This window comes from Halichoerus grypus, chromosome 12, assembly GCF_964656455.1.
Source record: "Halichoerus grypus chromosome 12, mHalGry1.hap1.1, whole genome shotgun sequence".
NCBI classification, from domain to species: Eukaryota; Metazoa; Chordata; class Mammalia; order Carnivora; family Phocidae; genus Halichoerus; species Halichoerus grypus.
The window spans coordinates 65796614-65815743 of record NC_135723.1 but is presented as its reverse complement, the minus strand read 5'-3'; the positions used below and the strand labels follow the sequence as shown (position 1 = coordinate 65815743).

Genomic DNA, 19130 nt, shown 5'->3' with positions numbered 1-19130 from the left:
GAGAGCTGCTCTGGTCATCCTTCCGGCCTCAGGACCCAGGCATCCCTGCCAGGCCAGGCGGCCCTCTCCTGACACTCTCTTTACCCATGGACTCTCTCTGTCCCCACACCCATCTCCTTCACCAGTGTGAGACCACATCCTTGAATGGGTGAGTGTCCTTATAAATATGTATCGTGGGTTCACATGTATTTTCATTAATATGAATGGTATTGGGTTCTTCTTCTTCCTTGCTACCCCTCAGTCCTGTGTTGTTGCTGGGTGGGTATGGTTTGTTGATCCTCAGGCCTCTATCAGTTTATGTCAAGAGAACCCAAACCACCAGGTGAAAAAGACACCTGGGCAGTTTTGTCTGGCACTGGTTTGCTGAGATTCCAAGCACATGTTACCCACGTTATCTTTGTGTCTCATTCACAAGGAATTATTCACCTCAAGATGCAAATAATGTTAGATGTTTCCCCTCTGATTTATTAGGAACCACCCACTAAGACCGGGAGGTGTTTAACATCTGACTCCCGTCCTTTTAGGACTCCTCCTTTGGATCCCACAACATCTGGGGGTGGGGGTCCCATCGCCCTGCAAAGGTCCTCCAGGTGTGCAGGTCACAGTGGCTCCCCCCACCTGGACAATGCTGTGGTCTCACCCCACAGCACACATTCACTGGCCTCCTCCCTCTGTCTGGCAGGGCCCTGCCGAGGAGGATGCCGTCACCCTCCCCACTGGGCCTGCCCAGGGCTCTCCACGCAGGATCCCTGCAGCCCTCTCCCCTCCCACAGGTGAGCTCATAGATTGTTCTTCCCAGTCCCCGGGGGCTAAATGGCAGCCTCAGCCTACTGTACCCTTTCCAAGCCTCCAAAACGCAACACGTTCATTCTGCTTCTTTGTGCCATGACAGGGCATCAGCCTTAAAACTACAAAGTTTTTCCAGATGTAAAGGAGGTCAAGATCCTAAGAATAGTAAAGTTGGTTCTCTTCCTGGAAGGAGAAAAATACCTTTCATTGTCTCCTCACCAGCCATGGGCCCACTCTGCCCCCACCGCTCAAGGACGAACAGAATTACTTAAATAGAACACCCACAAAACTAAACAACCCAAATTTCTCAATCTTTCAGCTAGCAGCCCGCCACACTGATATCTATTGAGCACTTACGGCGTCCTAGATGCTTTGCCAGGCACTTGATAGGAGCATTTGATCTTCACAAGGATGCTGCAAGGGACGGCCAGGAGTCTCCATTCTCCACAGAAGGTATGCAGGACTGCAGAAGGGAACTTGCTCAGGGCCGAGCTGCGGAGCCAGAACCGGCCCCCCCGCCTGATGCACGGGGTTGACATCGGTGTAAATACTCTGGGCTGAATGGACTTTTATAACCTGATGCCTTTTGGAAAACTGCATCCCATCTGCAAAGCCTTCCTCTCGTTAAAGCTAAGGACGACTCTGTATGCAAGCTAGGCCTTGCTGGATTCTTCTAGCACCTTCTGCCTGCCCCTCCTAAGGGATGCGTTCCAAACCTGGCTCTGCCAAAACTCCAGAAATTCATCCTGTCGTGTCTTGTGCGGTGCTGGCCTCACTGCTTTCCTGGGGATGAACAGGGCTGTGCTCTTTCACAAAAGGCTGACGAAAGTTCAGCCACAAGAAAACCCGTCTCCTACTTCTTCTTCCTTTCCTTTCAGGGGGTCCTTTCTCTTTAGTGATAGAACCAGTAGTGAAGCGAAGTGTATCACAAACTGCCCCCTTACACACATGTGCGTGCACACACACACACACCCAGAGAGACTCCCAGATGCCCTGAGGTCGTCCACTGGCCAGGTTTGACTGGCTCCGGGTTCTCACTTCTTTTGAGGCCATACTAGTTGGTTGCTCTGCCGTCCGGGGCCCCTTGGCTGTGTTGACTTGCAAAAGCAGGAAGCATCGCTCATCTGCTGCACGTTTCCATCTACGGGAGATTAATTCCAAAGGACAGACTTATGAATCCACTTGTCAAGAGGCAACGTGGGCATGTTTCCTCACCGTGGGAATGCCCATGACTGTGGGCCAGCAGCCTCGGACCCAGGGAAAGCGTTTCGCATCCACTGCCCCTTTCGGCACGAGAGTTCCTTAAGCCGCAGGTCAGAAAGCAACGGCTGTGGTCTGACACAGGAAGAAACTAAGGCCCTTTTACTTCTTAAAATCCAAAAGTGTCAATATAGTCCCAGGAATTTGGTGCGGCTGCAGCTGCTGAAGCCAGAGGTTAGTCTGCAGGGGGGGCCTGCTGCTGGGCCAGCGCCTCCCCCGTGCCCTCTGGGAGTGGTGTTCCCAATTCTCCCAAGGTGGGGGGGCATAGACTTGCCCCCTCTCCTTCTACCTTCTTCAGAGAAGCGGGCAGGGCACAGGTAGGGGCCTCCACCGACGTACCTGTTCCCATAACCGGGCCACCTGCCAGGCAATGCCAACAGGCTTCTCAAGTGTCCAACACAAAGTAACCCTGTAACAGGCCCACTGTGTGCTGTCACAACTCCAGAAGGAGCACGTGAGTGTCCATCAAACGCTTTTTCCAGAGAGGTCCCCTCATCCACTGAGGACATGGTGAGGTCACTGGGGATTCCTAATCCCAGTGCCCTGCTTCCTCCTGGCCAAGCTGATACTCCCAGGAGACCCCGGGTGGTGTCTGCCCCTCCCCAGCCATCCGGAAGCAGATGCCCTCTTGTCCTTGGTCAGAGCCCCAAATGGGCACCACGAGGGTGCTTGTCCTCCTCTGTATGCTGGCCTCAACCCCAGCTCCTCCCTCACTCCCTCCTTCAGTCTCATCTCTCCTAAGCATTTCCACCGGGCAGCTGGACCACCCCACACCACACTGCACGGACAGCAAACTCCCCTGGGGCAGGCTGAAGGCTCCTTCCACCTCCTGTTCTCCCCGCTCTTCCTTGGCCTGGCCTCCCCTGCGATGTGATGGCAGGCCTCCATGAGGGTAAGCGAGAAGCCGGAGGGAGAAGACCCACCTCCGGGGCAGGCTGGGCAGGGCCAGCTCAAGATGCCCGACAGGATATAAACCCTCAAAGACTAGCGCCTCCTACCACCCACCCATGCAGCTCAAAATAAAAGCAACTTAAAACCGCAAACAGGTACAACAAAATCCAGGGTTCCAACAAATCCTGGTTTCCCATAATAAGTAATTTGATGCCCTTTTTTAAAATTTCAAATTTCAAACTCTTCCCTCCCCAGTTTTTGGAGAAATAAGCAGAAGTTTGATGTGCCTGTTGGGCAATGTACACCGGACTGGGGAGGCAGGGAGGTGAGGCAGAGCACTGGGGCCCAGGGGTCCCGGAGCCTCTGAGGAAAGAACGGGCCTGGGTGGAGACAGACACGGGAGGGGGAGAGGGAGATTGAGCTCGCAGAGGGGCAGGGCAAGGGAGGGGCTGCCGCAGGGGTGAAGGTCCATGGAGATGAGGTGGCCACCGCGGCCCTGGCCATACCTCAGTAGGAGAGAGGGGCCCCTGCAAAGCCACCAGAGCCTCCTCCCCATTGTGCTAACCTGGGCTGTGGGCCGGCCACGCTGGGTTCAACACCAGTCGCTGTCACTCTCTGTCCTGGGAAAGCTTGGGGCCAGCGTACTAAAGCCCGGAGCAGGCCCGGGCCAAGGCCAGCTCCCCACAGGAAAGCAAACAATGCGGACTCACCTAGTGGCACTCCCGGGAGATGTGAGGCTAGGAGAGAGCTTCTCCACCGCTGCGGGCCGCTTGCACGGGGGCTGCCCACACTGACCTTGCGTGCTTGGCAGCCCGCCCCTTCCACTTACATGACTCCAGGCTCTGGCTCAGTCACTGGCCCTGGCCGCGGGGAGGAGGGGAGGCAAACCCAAAGTTGTACTAGTCGGTGACATTAACGACACCCCCCATGTTGTGCAGCCATCACCGCTATTTTCAAAAAATTTCAACACCCCAAACAGAAACTCTGTACCCGTTAAGCAATAACTCCCCAGTGCCCCCATGCAGAACCTAGTGGCCTCTCGTCTACTTTCTGTCCCTCTGCATTTGCCTATGCTAGATGGTTCGTCAAAGTGTAATCATACAACATTTGTCCTTTGGTGTCTGCTGTCTGGCTTTTTTCACTTGGCATAATGTCCCTCAGTGTTAATTCACTCGTGTTGTAGCATGTGTCAGAATTTCCTCTCTCTTTAAGGCTGGGCAATATTGCCACATTTTGTTTATCCACGCGGGTGTCCATGACTGCTTGGGAAGCTTCCACTTTGGGTGGTTGTGAATAACTCTGCTGTGAACATGGGTGTGCGAGTATCTGCTTGAGACTTGCTTTCACTTCTTTTGAGTATATGCCCAGAAGTGGAAGTCTTTTAGGTATATGACCCAGAGGCTGGGTCGCATAGTAATTTTATGCTTAACTTTTTGAAGAATGGCTACGCCATTAACGTTTTCGTTTGGTTGTCATGTTCTGTTTCAAGAGTTAGTTACTTTGGCGACGTTCTTAAAACCCTTCCCCAAATACATAAAAGTAACAGAAGGTCCTGAAGTATTTCTGAAGCAAAACAAAATCCGACTGTGGAGCGGTGCGGCGTCTAGGGGCGGCCCTCACTCAGGCAGGCCCCTGGGAAAGTCTCCTTCCGGCGCCGGTGCCAGCCTGCGTGGCGATGCTAACTCCTTCTGTCCCAGCGGCCCCCACCTGCCGCTGACGCTGGAATGGCGGCCCGTGGGAGCAAAGCAGGGGCTGTCCGCACAGACCCCAGCCCCACTTCACCCCAAGAGACAGAGGCCGGGAGGGACCGGGACTGGACGCGCGCGGAGGGTGGAGGCTCCGGGGCACGCGCGGTGGGAAGCCCGGCCCTGCGCAGGCGTCCACGACCGCCAGGGGGCGCAGGGGGCCGCCTTCGGCAAGCGCGCAGCCGCTCCTCTAATCCTCCGATGGACCTCCCACCACCCCCACCCTGCCCCGCCGGAGGTGGCGGCGGGATTCCGGGTCCCCCAGCCGCAAGCAGAGGTCTCAGCGCGGGTCTGGGGACACCTGCGGCCAAGGCCGGGCCCAGCGCCGCCTGAGGCCTGGGGAAGGGAGCCGGAGGGTCTCGGCCATTAGCGGACCCTCAGACAGGAACAAATGTTGACCACACCCAGCTGTCCCTGTGGCCCTACGCTAAGAACGTCCCCCCATCGTGCTTCGTACCTGTTTCTATCAGAGGCCACGTGTTCCTAGAGGGCAGGAGCATCAGGCGCCTCAGTCCCGCGCAGAGCCAGCACATGCACCCCGTGTCCCCCAGCTGTCCCACGCATAGGACTTGGCGCTCAGAGAAGGTTGGATGGAATGAATGATGGAATGAATGAATGGGAAAGAATGACTCTGTCCCCACATGGTGTAGAGAGAAATGAACTGGGAGCCTGGCCCCTGGACTCTGATGTCAACACTGCCACTGATTTCATGAGATCAACCCACGGGGTTTACTGGTGCCCAAGGGGTCCAGTCCCATGGATGCTGAAGTGATCCCCTTTAAATTTATTTTAAGGAAAATGCAAGCACAATAGCCAGAATTGGGGGCGTTGGGCCATAATGCAAAATGCAGTGTGTGTAAATATGAATACATAAATATATATTGGAAGATGAGGTAGCAAAAAGGATATTTAAATGTTTTTCATCTTATTAAAAGCTCATTAAATTTCACCAAATTTTTATTATTGTACTGTTACTATAAGGGAATTTCCTTGTTTCTAAAAATACACACCTAAGTATTTAATATAAGGGGCATGGAGCTACAAATGACTCAGAAATAGTTCAGAAAAAAGTACTTTTGCAAAAATTATAAATTAGAAGAAAAAAGTTCATGAAAAAAAATAAATCAATAGGGAGGGGCTATTTGACAGTCAGTTGGGGGTACCAGTAGGAATCCAGCCCTGGTTGGGGGACTGGGGGAGCATGAGGGGGATGGGGTTGCTGTGAGATGGGGTTTGGGTGCATCCATGACCCATGGAGTAGAGGCTAGTGGAAACCTACATCCAGGACAGGCTGCCAGGGGGAAGGGAGAGAGGTGCAGTCTCATGAGGGCCAGGTTTAGAGGCTGCCCGGGTGTGGGAAAGAAGGTTGTAGGGTAGGCAAAGCCCCAGATGGGCCCAGAGCTGGAGTGTGGGGTGGGGGTGAATTGAACTGGTTCAAAGGCCCAGGCTGGCTGCAGACTTGGCACCTCATTTACCCATAATCCCTAGGGGGAGACAAGGTGTGGAGGGAGCAGAGGTGCTCTCTGGCTCACAGTGGTCCTCTCAGGGACCACATCTGTACCAGTCACCATATTGGGCCTGTTGCAGTTCTCTGAGGTTTGAAAACTCTAAGGCAGGGGGAGAGATTCTCCTCTCTTCTCTGGTCAAGAAGAGACTGTAAAGAGTTAAGCCTGGACTTACCGAAGGCTATGGGTTGGGCCCGCGGGGACATCTGGTCTGAGTGAGAAGGGGGCAGGGGATAAACCATTCTACATGATGCCTTCCAGAAACCTTGACAGAGGCTTAGGAAGCTCAAAGCCACAGATTTGCTGGCTTTATTCATATTGATACACAAGCCTGTAGAAACTCTTGCATATTTAGGCAAGAAGATGTATACAAAATGTTCACTGCAGCATTATTTGTAAAAATCATCTGTTAACCAGAAAATGGATAAAATGTGGTAGCAGCCTCCTCATAATCTAGCTCTTGTACAGCTGCCTCCCACATTGAACAGGGCTGAGCTGCAAAAATATATTGTGGAAATGACATTATGTGACTTCCAAGGCCAGGTGATAAAAGACATTGGGGGCCTGTACCTTGCTCTCTCTTGGATCACTTGTTCTGGGAGAAAGCCAGCCACCATGTCACAAGGACACTCAGGCAGCCCCCTGGAGACGTCCATGGAGCAAGGGACTGAGGCCTCCTGACATCAGCTTGCCAATGATCTGAGTGAGCCATCTTGGAAGTAGGCCCTCCAGCCCCAGGCAAGCCCTCAGATGACTATAGCCCAAAGTCAACATCTTTAATGCTACTCTCCAGCCAGAACCACCCTGCTAATTTCTGGCCTACAAAAACTAAGATAATAAATGTTATTACAATTTAAATATAGTTGTTACTAAGGCATTTATTAGGGGGCATTTGTTGCTTCACATGTAGCAATAGCTAATACACATGTTATATAATCATACATTGAAATTCTAATCTGCTTTTTATTTTTTATTTTATTATTAAATATTTGAGAGACAGCGAGCGGGGGGGGGGGGCAAAGGGCGGGGGAGGGCGAGAACCTCAAGCCGACTCCCCGCTGAGCGCGAAGCTTGATCCCACTACCCAGAGATCATGACCTGAGCCAAAACACAGAGTCACTCAACCAACTGCACCACTCAGGCGCCCCATATTTTTTAAACATTTTATTTTTTTATAAGTAATCTCTACACGCAACATGGAGCTCCAACTCACAACACTGAGATCCAGAGTTGCATGCTCTACTGACTGATCCAGCCAGGCACCCCTAGTCTGCTTGTTTTTAAAAAAGGGGTTCAATAGGCACATCATAGAATTCTGAGCTTTAACTGAGACTCTGTGTGAACTTGATGTGTTTGGCACATAGTAGGCACTCAGTGTGCTGTTGCTGCACTCTCCTCTGGTTTTGTTTCCTTCCCTCGGATTCCCAGCTGAATTTCCCCTCATTTGATAAACAGGTATTCTTCCTAGTTTGAATATTGTCACAATATTCTCATTATTTGGTAGGATGAGTCCATCTGTTCTCACAGTACAAGCTGGAGAAAAAGCCCATCTCCTCTTCAGGACATGAGGTATATATATATAATTGGGCCAACCCCATCTGAATGCAGAGATCACAGAAGGTAAGCTTGCCTCGGTGACTTCTACCCCATCTTCCAAGCACCTCACTCTGAAGGGTGGGGTCTAACTAGGCACTAATGAAGTGGAACTTAGGGAAAGGAAATGCCAACCTGAGTTCCTGGCACTTCTACCCAGCAACCCTAAGGTCTCAGGAAGATTTTATTTTGGTGTCTGGGTGAAAGAACTTTTTTTTTAAGTAACCATGCTAAGCCATAGATTTATTTAATCACATGAGATTTATCCCTAGAAATAAAATGGACAGCTCCCTCCACTACTACTGGACAAAATATAGATTCCTTGACTTCTGAAAAGCAGGGGGGAAAGTTCACATTAACACCAAGGACTGCCAGGGCACCCATCACTTCACCCACCACTTGCCAAGTTGCTTAAATTACTGGTTTATCCAAAATACAGGGAACTTTTCTGTGCCTGCAAATCTAGTGGAGCGTATATTTAAATATGAAAGAGACCAGCGAAATTCAAAGACACTGGAATTAAATGAGGAAAAGAAAAGTTGTAAACCCTTGCTAGACCAAGTCAGTTCAGTACTCCACACTTTGGTGAGTACCAGCCCCTCGTCCCACCCCCCACCCCGGGGGGATTCTGGGGTCCGTTTCCTTGTTAATATCCAGGGTGAACTGTTGTGCCTTGCAACACACCTAAAAGCTAGGAAGCTAAGCAGGACTACTTTGAAGAGAGTGAGAACAAATAGACATTTCTTGGCAGTGTCTTACTATCCCCACATTAACTCCCCATCTTATGCCACGTCTTCACAGACCTATTCTCAAGTGTCCACTACTGCCTTTCTCCATCCCAAAGGATTTCAGAAAGCCTAAATGGCTTTAGATTTCGGCAGGTCCAAATACTGCACCTTGAACAGTGGCTCTGTGTGGCCAAGGGTGTTTCAGCCTATCCTTTGAGAGCCTGGCACAGAACAAGGTCCCCTTTCACTTGACCCTCTTTTGCTAACACAAAGCTGTTTGGCCGGGCCCAGCACTCCATGGGGCAAATGTTCAGGCCAAGAATAGTCTTCATTCTTCCTGTGAAGCTTTGAAAGGCTTCTAAAGAACACAGGAAATTGTCAACCCTTATTTTCTGTTGAAAACGGCTGACACTAAACTTTGAATATTCTATGGATTAATCCGAAATCATGGAGACCAATTTGCTTGAAAAGAAGCAATTTTTTTTTAACCATGTCAGAGATTAGATACTCCGATAAACAATCTCAGCATTACTTGCAAAGAATGATGTATTTTATAACCCCCATTATTGGCACTGTAAAAAACCCACTTTTCACCAAAATAACCTTATTTCCATGGTGTGCCCTACTGTCAAAACATACTTCACTTAGTAACTCCAAAAGGCTTTGTCTACAAAGAAGCAGGTCTAGAGACTTATCAAAGCACCATGCAAACTTACTAAAAATGCACCATCACTTAAAGTTGGGGAAAAACAATACTCTTTGTCATGGGCCCAGCATCACTGCTTCCATCAACATCCAAGGATAATCTCTCAGGGTCCAGATACCCTCACATGAGCAGTCAGAATGTAATCTTTACTCTGAACCAGCAAGGGAAATATGGGCCCTACTTTATAGCTGGAGAAACAAATGTTCAGAAAGTAACATGCCCAGTTCACACAGAGATGGGATTTGAACATAGATGATTAGTGTCTAGCACACACCAGGTGGTCGCATGGCCTAAGACTGAAGCACATAGGCCCTGATGTCATCACCAAGACTGGCTCAAACTCCAGCTCTGCCAGTCACCACTTGTCTCCTAGGTAAGTCACTGAACATCTCCAAGCCTGATTCCAGTCTGTGAAAGGATGATACTGGTATCTATTAAGGTTTAAATGAAGAAAATGCACAAAAACTAGTTAACTTACCATCTGGAACATAGTAAGTGTTCAATACATGGATAATTGTCATTATTACACAGGGATAGGGAAAATATCCTGAATGAAACACAGGGACTTTTGTTTATATTCGCGAGTTTTTTATTAGAAAAGACTTCAATTTGCTGGAGTGGGAGACAGTAATTTTTCCTTTCACATCAAATAGGATACCACAGCAGTCTTCACTAGGACATCCTTGGGGAGTCAACAAAATTATTAATGATCTACATACTACCTAGATCAATGGCTTCCAAAGTGGAATGAGCTAGATGATTCACTGGGGCTTGAGTACTAAACTTTTTTCCCCCACTTTAAAATTCTGTTTCATAATGTTCACAGTAACATAGTAGTACATGCATACAATTTATTATACAATTGTAATTATGGATACATGCTGAAAAATATTTAATAAGGAAACAGGATAATGTTTGGAGATAGTGATCTAGATGATTTGCTAAGTCAACATTCTCCTCTTGCTGCATTATCAGGCCATCTTATATGCTTTCTTCTTGCTTTTTCCTCACCTACTATACACCTACCTCCACATCACTAGGTCAGTTTCTCCAAGAGGGTAAAAGGCACGAAAGGTGGTGGCGGGGAAGGGAGGGTCCTCAGAATGTGCAGGTGGTAGAGCGAGACCAAACTGATGAGTCTGAGAGGCAGGAGCCTGTATGTATCTCTTCAGCTTTCAAGAGTATGACCTAAGCTACACAGAAATAAGCCATATGTCCAATCAATTCATTTATCAACTTCCCTGGTTACTTGTGAACGTGATAACGAGACAAGTAGAATTCATCCCACTAGGTGGCAGTAAAACCCTATCATTGCGGTGCCCAAATCAAGCCACTGGGACTAGGATTGACTAATCCTGCATATTTAGAAAGATTGTGGTTACCAAGTTAGTTCAATCATATGTCTCTAGACAATGGAGAGTAGGCATTATTGTTTTGTTGTTTACAAGCTGGCCTTTCCTTATGCCTTCCTCAATGTTACACGTATTATGAGTGATCATATAGCAGTTCTCAGAAATCCAGAGGCCATATAGCAAAAATAGCCCCCAATATGCTTGAAAAGCCTGGAGTCAACAATCAAAAGACCCAGTAAGGTTGTACAGGTCCCATATCAGACTCAGGTAAAACTTTAGGTATGACAAGGATAAGGATTTGTGCAAATTTTTACTAGGGTAGTAGAATAAAGGTAACTTACAAATTTAACACAATATACAGAATTTTTAAATGGTAACTATGAGGACCTGTTTCTAGGAGTAATACTTCACTAGTTAGGCAGGTGGTCTATACAAAGTTTTCCATTTTGCAGTCTCCAAATTCAATAGTTTGTTAACTCCCTAAAACCAAAACTTTCTGGTTACAGGTGTTAACCCAATCTCTCTTAACACAGGAACCAAAACAAATAAAAAACTCCTATTATTCTGGAACACCTGATTCTAGTCTTGGACTAACAGGCAATTTATTTTTAAAAAGCCACTCATACCATGTTATGTTCTCCCAACAGCAGAAGGCATTTTAGGATTAACAAAACTTTTCCAAGACAATTTTTAACTAGTGATAGCCATCAAATAAAAATAAATATTTACTATGGTATTCCTAAATCATGTTTTTAATGCCTCATGAGATCTACTTTAAATATAGCAACTCTGGGGTGAACTTACATGTAAAGTCAAGATACTGTAACATGAATAATCTATGTTTTACATTTTGGATTTATGTATCTTTGAAAAGCAGTAAGAATCTTTCAAGCATACTGACTTATTTAAATCCTTCAGCCTGTGAAGCCAACAAAAATAAGTATTAGCAGTTACTTCCTTCTGCTTGGATCATCAATTTTAAAAAGTAACAAACATGGTGAAACTTTTTAAGGTAATGAACTGGGTTGCATTAATTATACTTAAAATGCCATAAAGCATTATGTTAAAATCTATATCATTTGACCTAGTGAAATTATACCACTTTCTTTCCAGTTAAAAAGTTTGTTTCCAGGGACATGAGAGTTTACCTAACGTGAATGAGTTGGGATTTTTCTGAGAAGAATAACATATTAATGAGATAGTAATGAGTAGAGATACTGTATATCTCATAAATTAGAAAACCAATACATAACCATTCCAAATGAAATAAACATGCAAAAGATGAGATACAATTGTGGAGGGAGCAAATTCAAGTTGAAAAGTTTCTTCCCAAACATATTCTAGTCTTGTCTATCAGCTGTAGAGTATTTAAGAGCCCACACTCTATTACATCACAACATTGTTTATTATGTGAATTTTTTTACAATACAAACAAAAAAAAAATACAGAAATGCAATATATGAATACAGCTAAATGCAGAACGGTGACTTTTTTTCTTTTCAAGAGGCCATGATTCCCATTTCTAATAAAATAAAGAGACGGCACATAGGTAGAAATAGGTTGGTCGTTAGCTTCACAATTTTGCCTAGAAATGATCTATAAATGCATTTTTCCCCCTGCTACTTACCATAAAGTGTAAAAAGGGAATTAAAGGAAAGTTTCCTTGTTGGTTCCTACCATATGAAAGATGCTATATTCTATTTTAGCAGGACCAATATATGGAAAATACCTAAATAAAATGTTATTACAAAAATGAAGCAGTAATGAGATTCCGGCTAAAGAGGGCACTAAATGAGAATAACATATATTTAAAGAATCCAAAACAAACAAATAAACAAAAGAAGGTTGTTATAAAAAAGCTCTAGGTGCATTGTAAGCATATAGGATTTTTTTTCCATGTGTATTTTTAAACAATGGAAGTGTCAAAAAATAGGGTCAACTGTGTTAGACTAAATTACATTATTGTATACGCTGCACTGAATGGAACCTTTGTATTATAATTATCATAGAGAAGCATAGTTTGCATCATATTATGGCAATTTATCCTCAATGAAAACCTTCCAGAGTCCTTTTATTTTGGAATATCCTGTAAACAATCAAACCACCAGAACATGATTGTACAACAGTAAAATGTTTTCTTGCATTAAATTGAAGACATCTGTTTAATAAAAAAAAAGTAGGAAAGGTACTTAGAGCTGTTAGTTTCTAAGTACACACACCCTAGACAATTCAAGGCATCTTAATCTCCATCAAGAACAAAAAAATAATAATAATTTTTGTCATGCTGTTAAATCCATCATTAAGGATAAAACTGGTGCAAATTGGTCAAACGGATCCAACAAACACTGATGTCCAAGCTGGCATATTGGCAACTAATATGTAACTGGTGGTCAATAGAGGGTTTAAAAGATCTTCCCTTTCTTCTTGTTCTTTTCCAAGGTTCTAAATGGTTAAAGGAAAATAGTCAAAATGAGTAGCCATGTTATAAACATTACAGCCAATACATGATAGTAGTACTGGCTAATCCAGCTACAACTGTGTTAGATTTTCCAACACTACTTTTTTATTTAAAAAAATAAAAGGGGTGCCTGGGTGGCTCAGTCAGTTAAGCGTCATCGGACTCTTGATTTCGGCGCAGGTCATGATCTCAGGGTTGTGAGATCGAGCCCCGTGTCGGGCTCTGTGCTGGCTGTGGAGCCTGCTTAGGATTCCCTCTCTCCCTCTCCCTCTGTCCACCCCCTCACCCCTGCTTTCTCAAAAGTAAATAAATAAATTTAAAAAAATAAGGTTTAGAAGTGGATAATGAGGACAATGCAAATCTGTAATAGACAACTGAATATTTGACCAAATTTCAGGATAAATAATAAAAATAGAATAAAAACCCATTTTTAATGTATGAGAACAATTCTTTCCAAATGAAATAGTGCAAACTGAAAAATATCAACTGACATAAATACAGTATCCTTTTACGGTCATTTGAATTCTGAATTACATTTGCTTTTACCAATAGATTTTCCTCTTTGCTAAGGAAAAGTTAATAGAAGGACAGTGTTATAGAACAAACATCTAACCTTGAAAATATTTAGCAGTGAGGGTAGACTGTAGAATTTTTACAGGGATATAACTTTTCAGTTTTTAATGGGACTAAAAAGAAAAAGAACAAAGTCAAGGTACAAATATTACTGAGTTTTGTGTAAACTAAGAACAAGTAACTGATCAGTTGTATTTGGAATCAGATATCCAAAATTTTATCTTAAGAAATAATTTTTTTTTTTTAAGATTTTATTTATTTGACAGAGAGAGACATAGCGAGAGAGGGAACACAAGCAGGGGAAGTGGGAGAGGGAGAAGCAGGCTTCCCGCCGAGCAGAGAGCCTGATGTGGGGCTCGATCCCAGGACCCTGGGACCATGACCCGAGCCGAAGGCAGATGCTTAATGACTGAGCCACCCAGGCACCCCAAGAAATAATTTTTATTCTAAAGAAATAATTCAACACAACTAAAACATACCCCTAAATGTATAAAAGATCTTTGTAGCAGTGTTTTCTAAGTTTGCCAATGATTGAACACAACTATTCTGTCCAACAATTGAAGGGAGGAGATAAGAGATTGATTATGGTAAGTCAACTAGGGAGAATGCTATGAAGCTATGAAATTATAATTAGGAAGACTGTTAAGTCATGGAAAATGTTTGTAATGAAAAGAAATGCTGTTAGAGTAGACAGATTGCATCCATCTATATAAAAATATTCATCCATGAAATTAACTGTGCTTGGGTGATAATGGGTAAGGTCTTTTATTTATTTTTTTTAAAGATTTTATTTATTTATATGAGAGAGCGCAAGTGCTCAGGAGCCAGGGGAGGGGAAGAGGGAGAGGGAGCAGCAGACTCCTCACTGAGCAGGGAGTACCAATGCAGGACTGGATCCCAGGACCCTGGGATCATGACCTGAGCTGAAGGCAGATGCTTAACCGACTGAATCACCCAGGCACCCTGGGTAAGGTCTTTTAAAATAAGTTAGACAATAATTCCTTAAAACATTAATACACACATTTCTTAGGAATCTGATATTAATTACCTGGAAGAGTTCTGTTGTTCTAAAATACGTTGTTGGGCTTCCCAGTTTGCTTTCTCATCTTCAAACTGACGACGTTTTTCCTCTAATTCTTTGTGCTGTGCTTCCAAATTCTTTTTCATTTGCTCATGGCGCCTTTGGAGCTAAATCACAGCACGATACATAAAATAAAACTGTTTAATAAATCAGGAGCAGAAGTATGTTTCACCCAGACATCCTAATGTTATAAGTATAAGCACTGAGTTCTTGTGCTGTAAATTCAGAATACCACCTGAAAAGCACTGTCTAGGATTTCTCCTTCTGTAGGACTTGCCACCCAAAAGGCCAGTGACCCAAGAGAATAATTTTGGGAAATGGGGAAAAAAAGTGCAACAAGTTTATAGTTGTGTTGCACTTACAATGGACATACCCTATCTTATTTATCATCTCATTTTGCATTACTCATAAGCATGCAGAAACAAGGCAAAGAAGACATCACTGTCCTCATTGTATAGATGAGCAAACAGCTGCAGAGTTTAAGTCACTTGCCCAAGATCATTAGCCAGAAAATTGGAAGAACCAGGATTGAACCGGTCTCCTAATTCCAAGTTCAGAAAGCTGAGACAAGTGGAAAGAAAGCAGGTAGATAAGGACTTAAAGAGCTTCAAGATCACAGTAAGCTTCCCTGATTCCTATAAAGCAGTGGTTTCTCAAATGTTAGCTTCGTGCAAATCACCAAGAGTGCTTGCTCAAAATATAGAATACTGGATCTCACCCAGACATATTGAATTAGAATCTTTGAGTGTTAAGACTAGAAATCTGCATTTTTCAACAAGCCCTAGTGATTTCAATGCAGGTATTTTTCCTACATTGCGAATTAATGCTGTAAAGAATGCTGGCTGAGAAGTAGAAACACTCTTGCAAAGTAATTGCAGAAACAAAGAGCTTATCTAATGGTTCTTTAAATAATTTCATTTAGGCGCTAGTCAATCTATTCCTGAAGAAAACAGTCACACCAATAAAAAAAATCAGGTTGAATCTAAATACACTTAATATCTAAAAAGTATTCAAAACCTTCAGATGTCCAAAAATCATGTTCTATTAATGATCATATTACATCAGTGAGTTAACATCTTGAATTTGGATTATAGTAAAATTTTGTATATAACTTGTTTTCTCAATTATTTTGTAAACCACAAAGTATGACTTCATATTTATTCCTACTGCAAATATTTCATGCAATTCCTACAAAACAAAACCATCTAAGATAAACTTAAGCAAACATGAGTCAATTTGAGATGTCATCTTCCTGAGTGTAGCAAACAAGTTACTAAGAAAGTATCAGAAAATAGGAACACAGGAAAATGCCTCTAATTATTAAAAAAAAAAAAAATGCAAGGGAATCATAAACACAATTCACAATAGTTACTTCAGAGAAGTTGAGAAAGAGAACTACCATAGGGAGGTACACAGGGGCTTAAATGAACTAATGAGGTCTTAGTTTTTAAGCTGGGTAGGAGTTTGCAGGTATTCATCATTCTTTATCTGTACATTTCTGTTACATATAATATCTTTTGTGTTAATTGCATGTAGGTAAAAAGTACTGGTTACAAGCCCTCTCAAGGGACCGTTGGGGTTAGATGTCTTCCAAAATTCTGACTTTTTCAGATTTTAGAAAGACAGTATTACTTAGAAAGGTGTATATATTACATTTACAAAACACCTCCTGGGCTGTCTAGGGTAGCACCTACCTTAGCATCAAACACATTACTATTTTTTGCAGTAAATTTTATAAATATTCACATCAAGTGGAATAAAACAATTAGTTCTATGTCTGGTTTTGCAGTTTTCAGAGCTTGTTAGGATTTAGGATTTGAATCTGTGGATACATGATTGTGGACTTGCCTAGTGATTAAGAGCAAACTTAAAGAGCTAATGGTTTCAACTTACAACAATATGCAGCACTGACCAAGCTAATTTATCCTTCCTCTCATGTATAAAAAGGGAGATGGACAATAATATCTACCTCATAGGGTTATGGTGTGGATTTAATGACACAATAAGGATGCTTAGTACTGTGCCTGATGCACTGTGCTGCTGGATATTAGCAGCTGTGCCCTAAACAAACATTTCTAGCACTAATGAACTTGAGAAAAAACTGTATTAAACAAGGTTAAGTAGGTCTCTTCACCTATATATTTATATACTTATATGGCTTACAGTATCAGGAGAAACTTGGCAGATTTTTATAGGTTCTTCCAATGCTAAGAAAGATTTCATCCTTCAAAGAGTACAGTTTCTCAAAACTCTGTTTTCACCACTCATAGAAATCATAAAAACTCTTGAAGGGTTTTTCAGCTACAGTTTCATTATTATTTGTTTATAACATTTACTCCTAGGAGCAGTTACTAAAATATGTCTATAGCAAATGTAAATTCAACTACTTTTAGATTTTCAATGAAATCTAAGTGGAGAGGTAATACAGACTCTTGATTATTCTTGTTTTTATTCCCCTCTGTTACAGATTTTTCAGATTATTCACTAGTTAGTGAAAGGGTAAAAACTCAAATGGACAGTTAATAAAAGGCTGATAAAAAAAGACTAAACTTAATCTCCAAAATGTCGTCTTATTAATGACAGATGCTAGAGATGCTATTCCTGCAGTGCTTTGCAGTCTCAAAACAGAAGGAACTATTCCATATCTTTGCTGCATTAAGTTTATGACAAATGTAACAATGGTCAAAGTGGTTTTTTTTTTTTTAAAGATTTTATTTATTTATTTGACAGAGAGAGAGTTAGCGAGAGCAGGAACAGAAGCAGGGGGAGTGGGAGAGGGAGAAGCAGGCTTCCCGCCGAGCAGGGAGCCCGATATGGGGCTCGATCCCAGGACCCTGGGATCATGACCTGAGCCAAAGGCAAATGCTCAACGGCTGAGCCACCAAGGCGCCCCTGGTTTTTTTTTTTTTTTTAAAGTAAGAGATCACATGTAAAGCCTTGTAATTTAAGAGTAATCTAATGTGGAATATAAACATTTCCTCGAAATTACTCAATATTTTACTTATTCCATGCATTCTATTTAGTGGATTAAAATACTTTTGATTATTTAGTCAAAGAGGGTTTCAGTATTTTATGCAGTAATTACAAAAGCAATGAGATCTACCATAAGAATGTAAACAAAATAGATCTGAATCCCCTTTTATTTATTAAAGATTTTATTTATTTGACAGAGAGAGACAGACAGAGAGAGAGGGAACACAAGCAGGGGGAGTGGGAGAGGGAGGAGCAGGCTTCCCACCAAGTGGGGAGCCTGATGCAGGGCCTGATCCCAGGACCCTGGGATTATGACCTGAGCCAAAGGCAGAGGCTTAACAAATGAGCCACCCAGGCACCCCGTGAATCCCCTTTTAATATATTTAGATACAAATATTAGTGGAGCCACATATAAACACAGGGGTCTCACTGAATTTTAACATTAAAGGTCATTTTAAAAATATTTCATATTAATATCTATCAAACCAACTATTACTTGATTCTCATGTTAATGTTTTTTTCCTCCATCTTTCACCTCTTGAAGGAAATGTAAGGAAATGTCTTCAAGGTCTTTTTGATTTATAGAAACTAAATGTATGCCTCAACATCCAAGGTAGTAGATAAGCTTGCTGGGATGCTTTGTCACTACTTTACCAATTTGCTAACACTGGCAATTACTCTGACACTATATTACAAATATGCCCAACTCATTTACAACAAAATCACATTCCTTTTGTTTTCTTCCCTTTGGCTGTCTGTAATTTATCCTGGCAAGCCCTTAGTTCAGTTAAAGTTCTTTCTTTTGTTCTCTCATTCATACGCAAATAACTCTGGTTTATTATTATTATTCTAATACTAGTTTTTATTCTTACATCCACCCAAAACTCTTGATCTTTACTCTTCTTACCTTGAATATATGAAATAGCTTATAATTTCATTTCTCACAGTTTGCTCATTAAAACTGATTAATTCATTATAAGTATTCTATTATATCTTCCTCCCAAGTACATGTATGGCCAAACACTTACATATTGAGGTATATAATATTATTATAAACAAAATGCTTCCTTTTATTTCTCCATTTTATTACCTTAGGGCATTATATTAAATTTGAAAAAATATGTGTAGAAAGGTTTTATTATCTATACTATTAGAGATATTATTATTTTAAAAAGAAATGATGTGTCTTTAGGATGTGAAAATGTTAGGCTGACTACCTCAGCTTCTGAATCCTTCAGTTTTTGAACTTTTTCTTTGACCTTCATCTCAAACACCTGCTCCATCTCCATCTCCATCTTCTTCATCTTAGCTACATGCTCCCTTCTTTCTTCTTCCATTTGTGCAAGAGGGCTCCTGTTGTGAACATTAAGGATAAACATCAAAAGTCTAAATATGAATTCAAGACAAAACCTTGAAACAGTGATGAAAACAAATGATAAGCTGAATCCAATTACTAAATTGTTTCTTGAAAATAAG

The 19130-nt window shown here is 42.8% G+C and overlaps 2 protein-coding genes and 1 long non-coding RNA gene across 4 annotated transcripts in view; 1 reads left to right on the top strand and 2 right to left on the bottom strand.

Moving 5' to 3' along the window:
* Positions 1-4758, bottom strand: part of EEPD1 (endonuclease/exonuclease/phosphatase family domain containing 1) — a 287236-nt gene extending 282478 nt beyond the window's left edge. Inside the window, exons 1-2 of the mRNA XM_078059456.1 lie at positions 3651-4758; positions 1147-1930 (exon numbers count right to left, since the gene is read on the bottom strand). The gene's annotated coding sequence lies outside the window, so the exon portion shown is untranslated. The remainder of the gene's footprint in view (positions 1-1146; positions 1931-3650) is intronic.
* LOC144379586 (uncharacterized) overlaps positions 2295-19130 on the top strand; it is a 50650-nt gene continuing 33814 nt past the window's right edge. Inside the window, exon 1 of the long non-coding RNA XR_013442821.1 lies at positions 2295-2941. This is a non-coding gene — a long non-coding RNA (uncharacterized LOC144379586). The remainder of the gene's footprint in view (positions 2942-19130) is intronic.
* SEPTIN7 (septin 7) overlaps positions 11956-19130 on the bottom strand; it is a 122056-nt gene continuing 114881 nt past the window's right edge. For both annotated transcript variants that reach the window (XM_036101068.2, XM_036101069.2), the window contains exons 10-12: positions 18872-19007; positions 14649-14788; positions 11956-13011 (exon numbers count right to left, since the gene is read on the bottom strand). In XM_036101068.2, the coding sequence (XP_035956961.1) occupies positions 12972-13011; positions 14649-14788; positions 18872-19007 (316 nt within the window). In that variant the 3' untranslated portion in view covers positions 11956-12971. The remainder of the gene's footprint in view (positions 13012-14648; positions 14789-18871; positions 19008-19130) is intronic.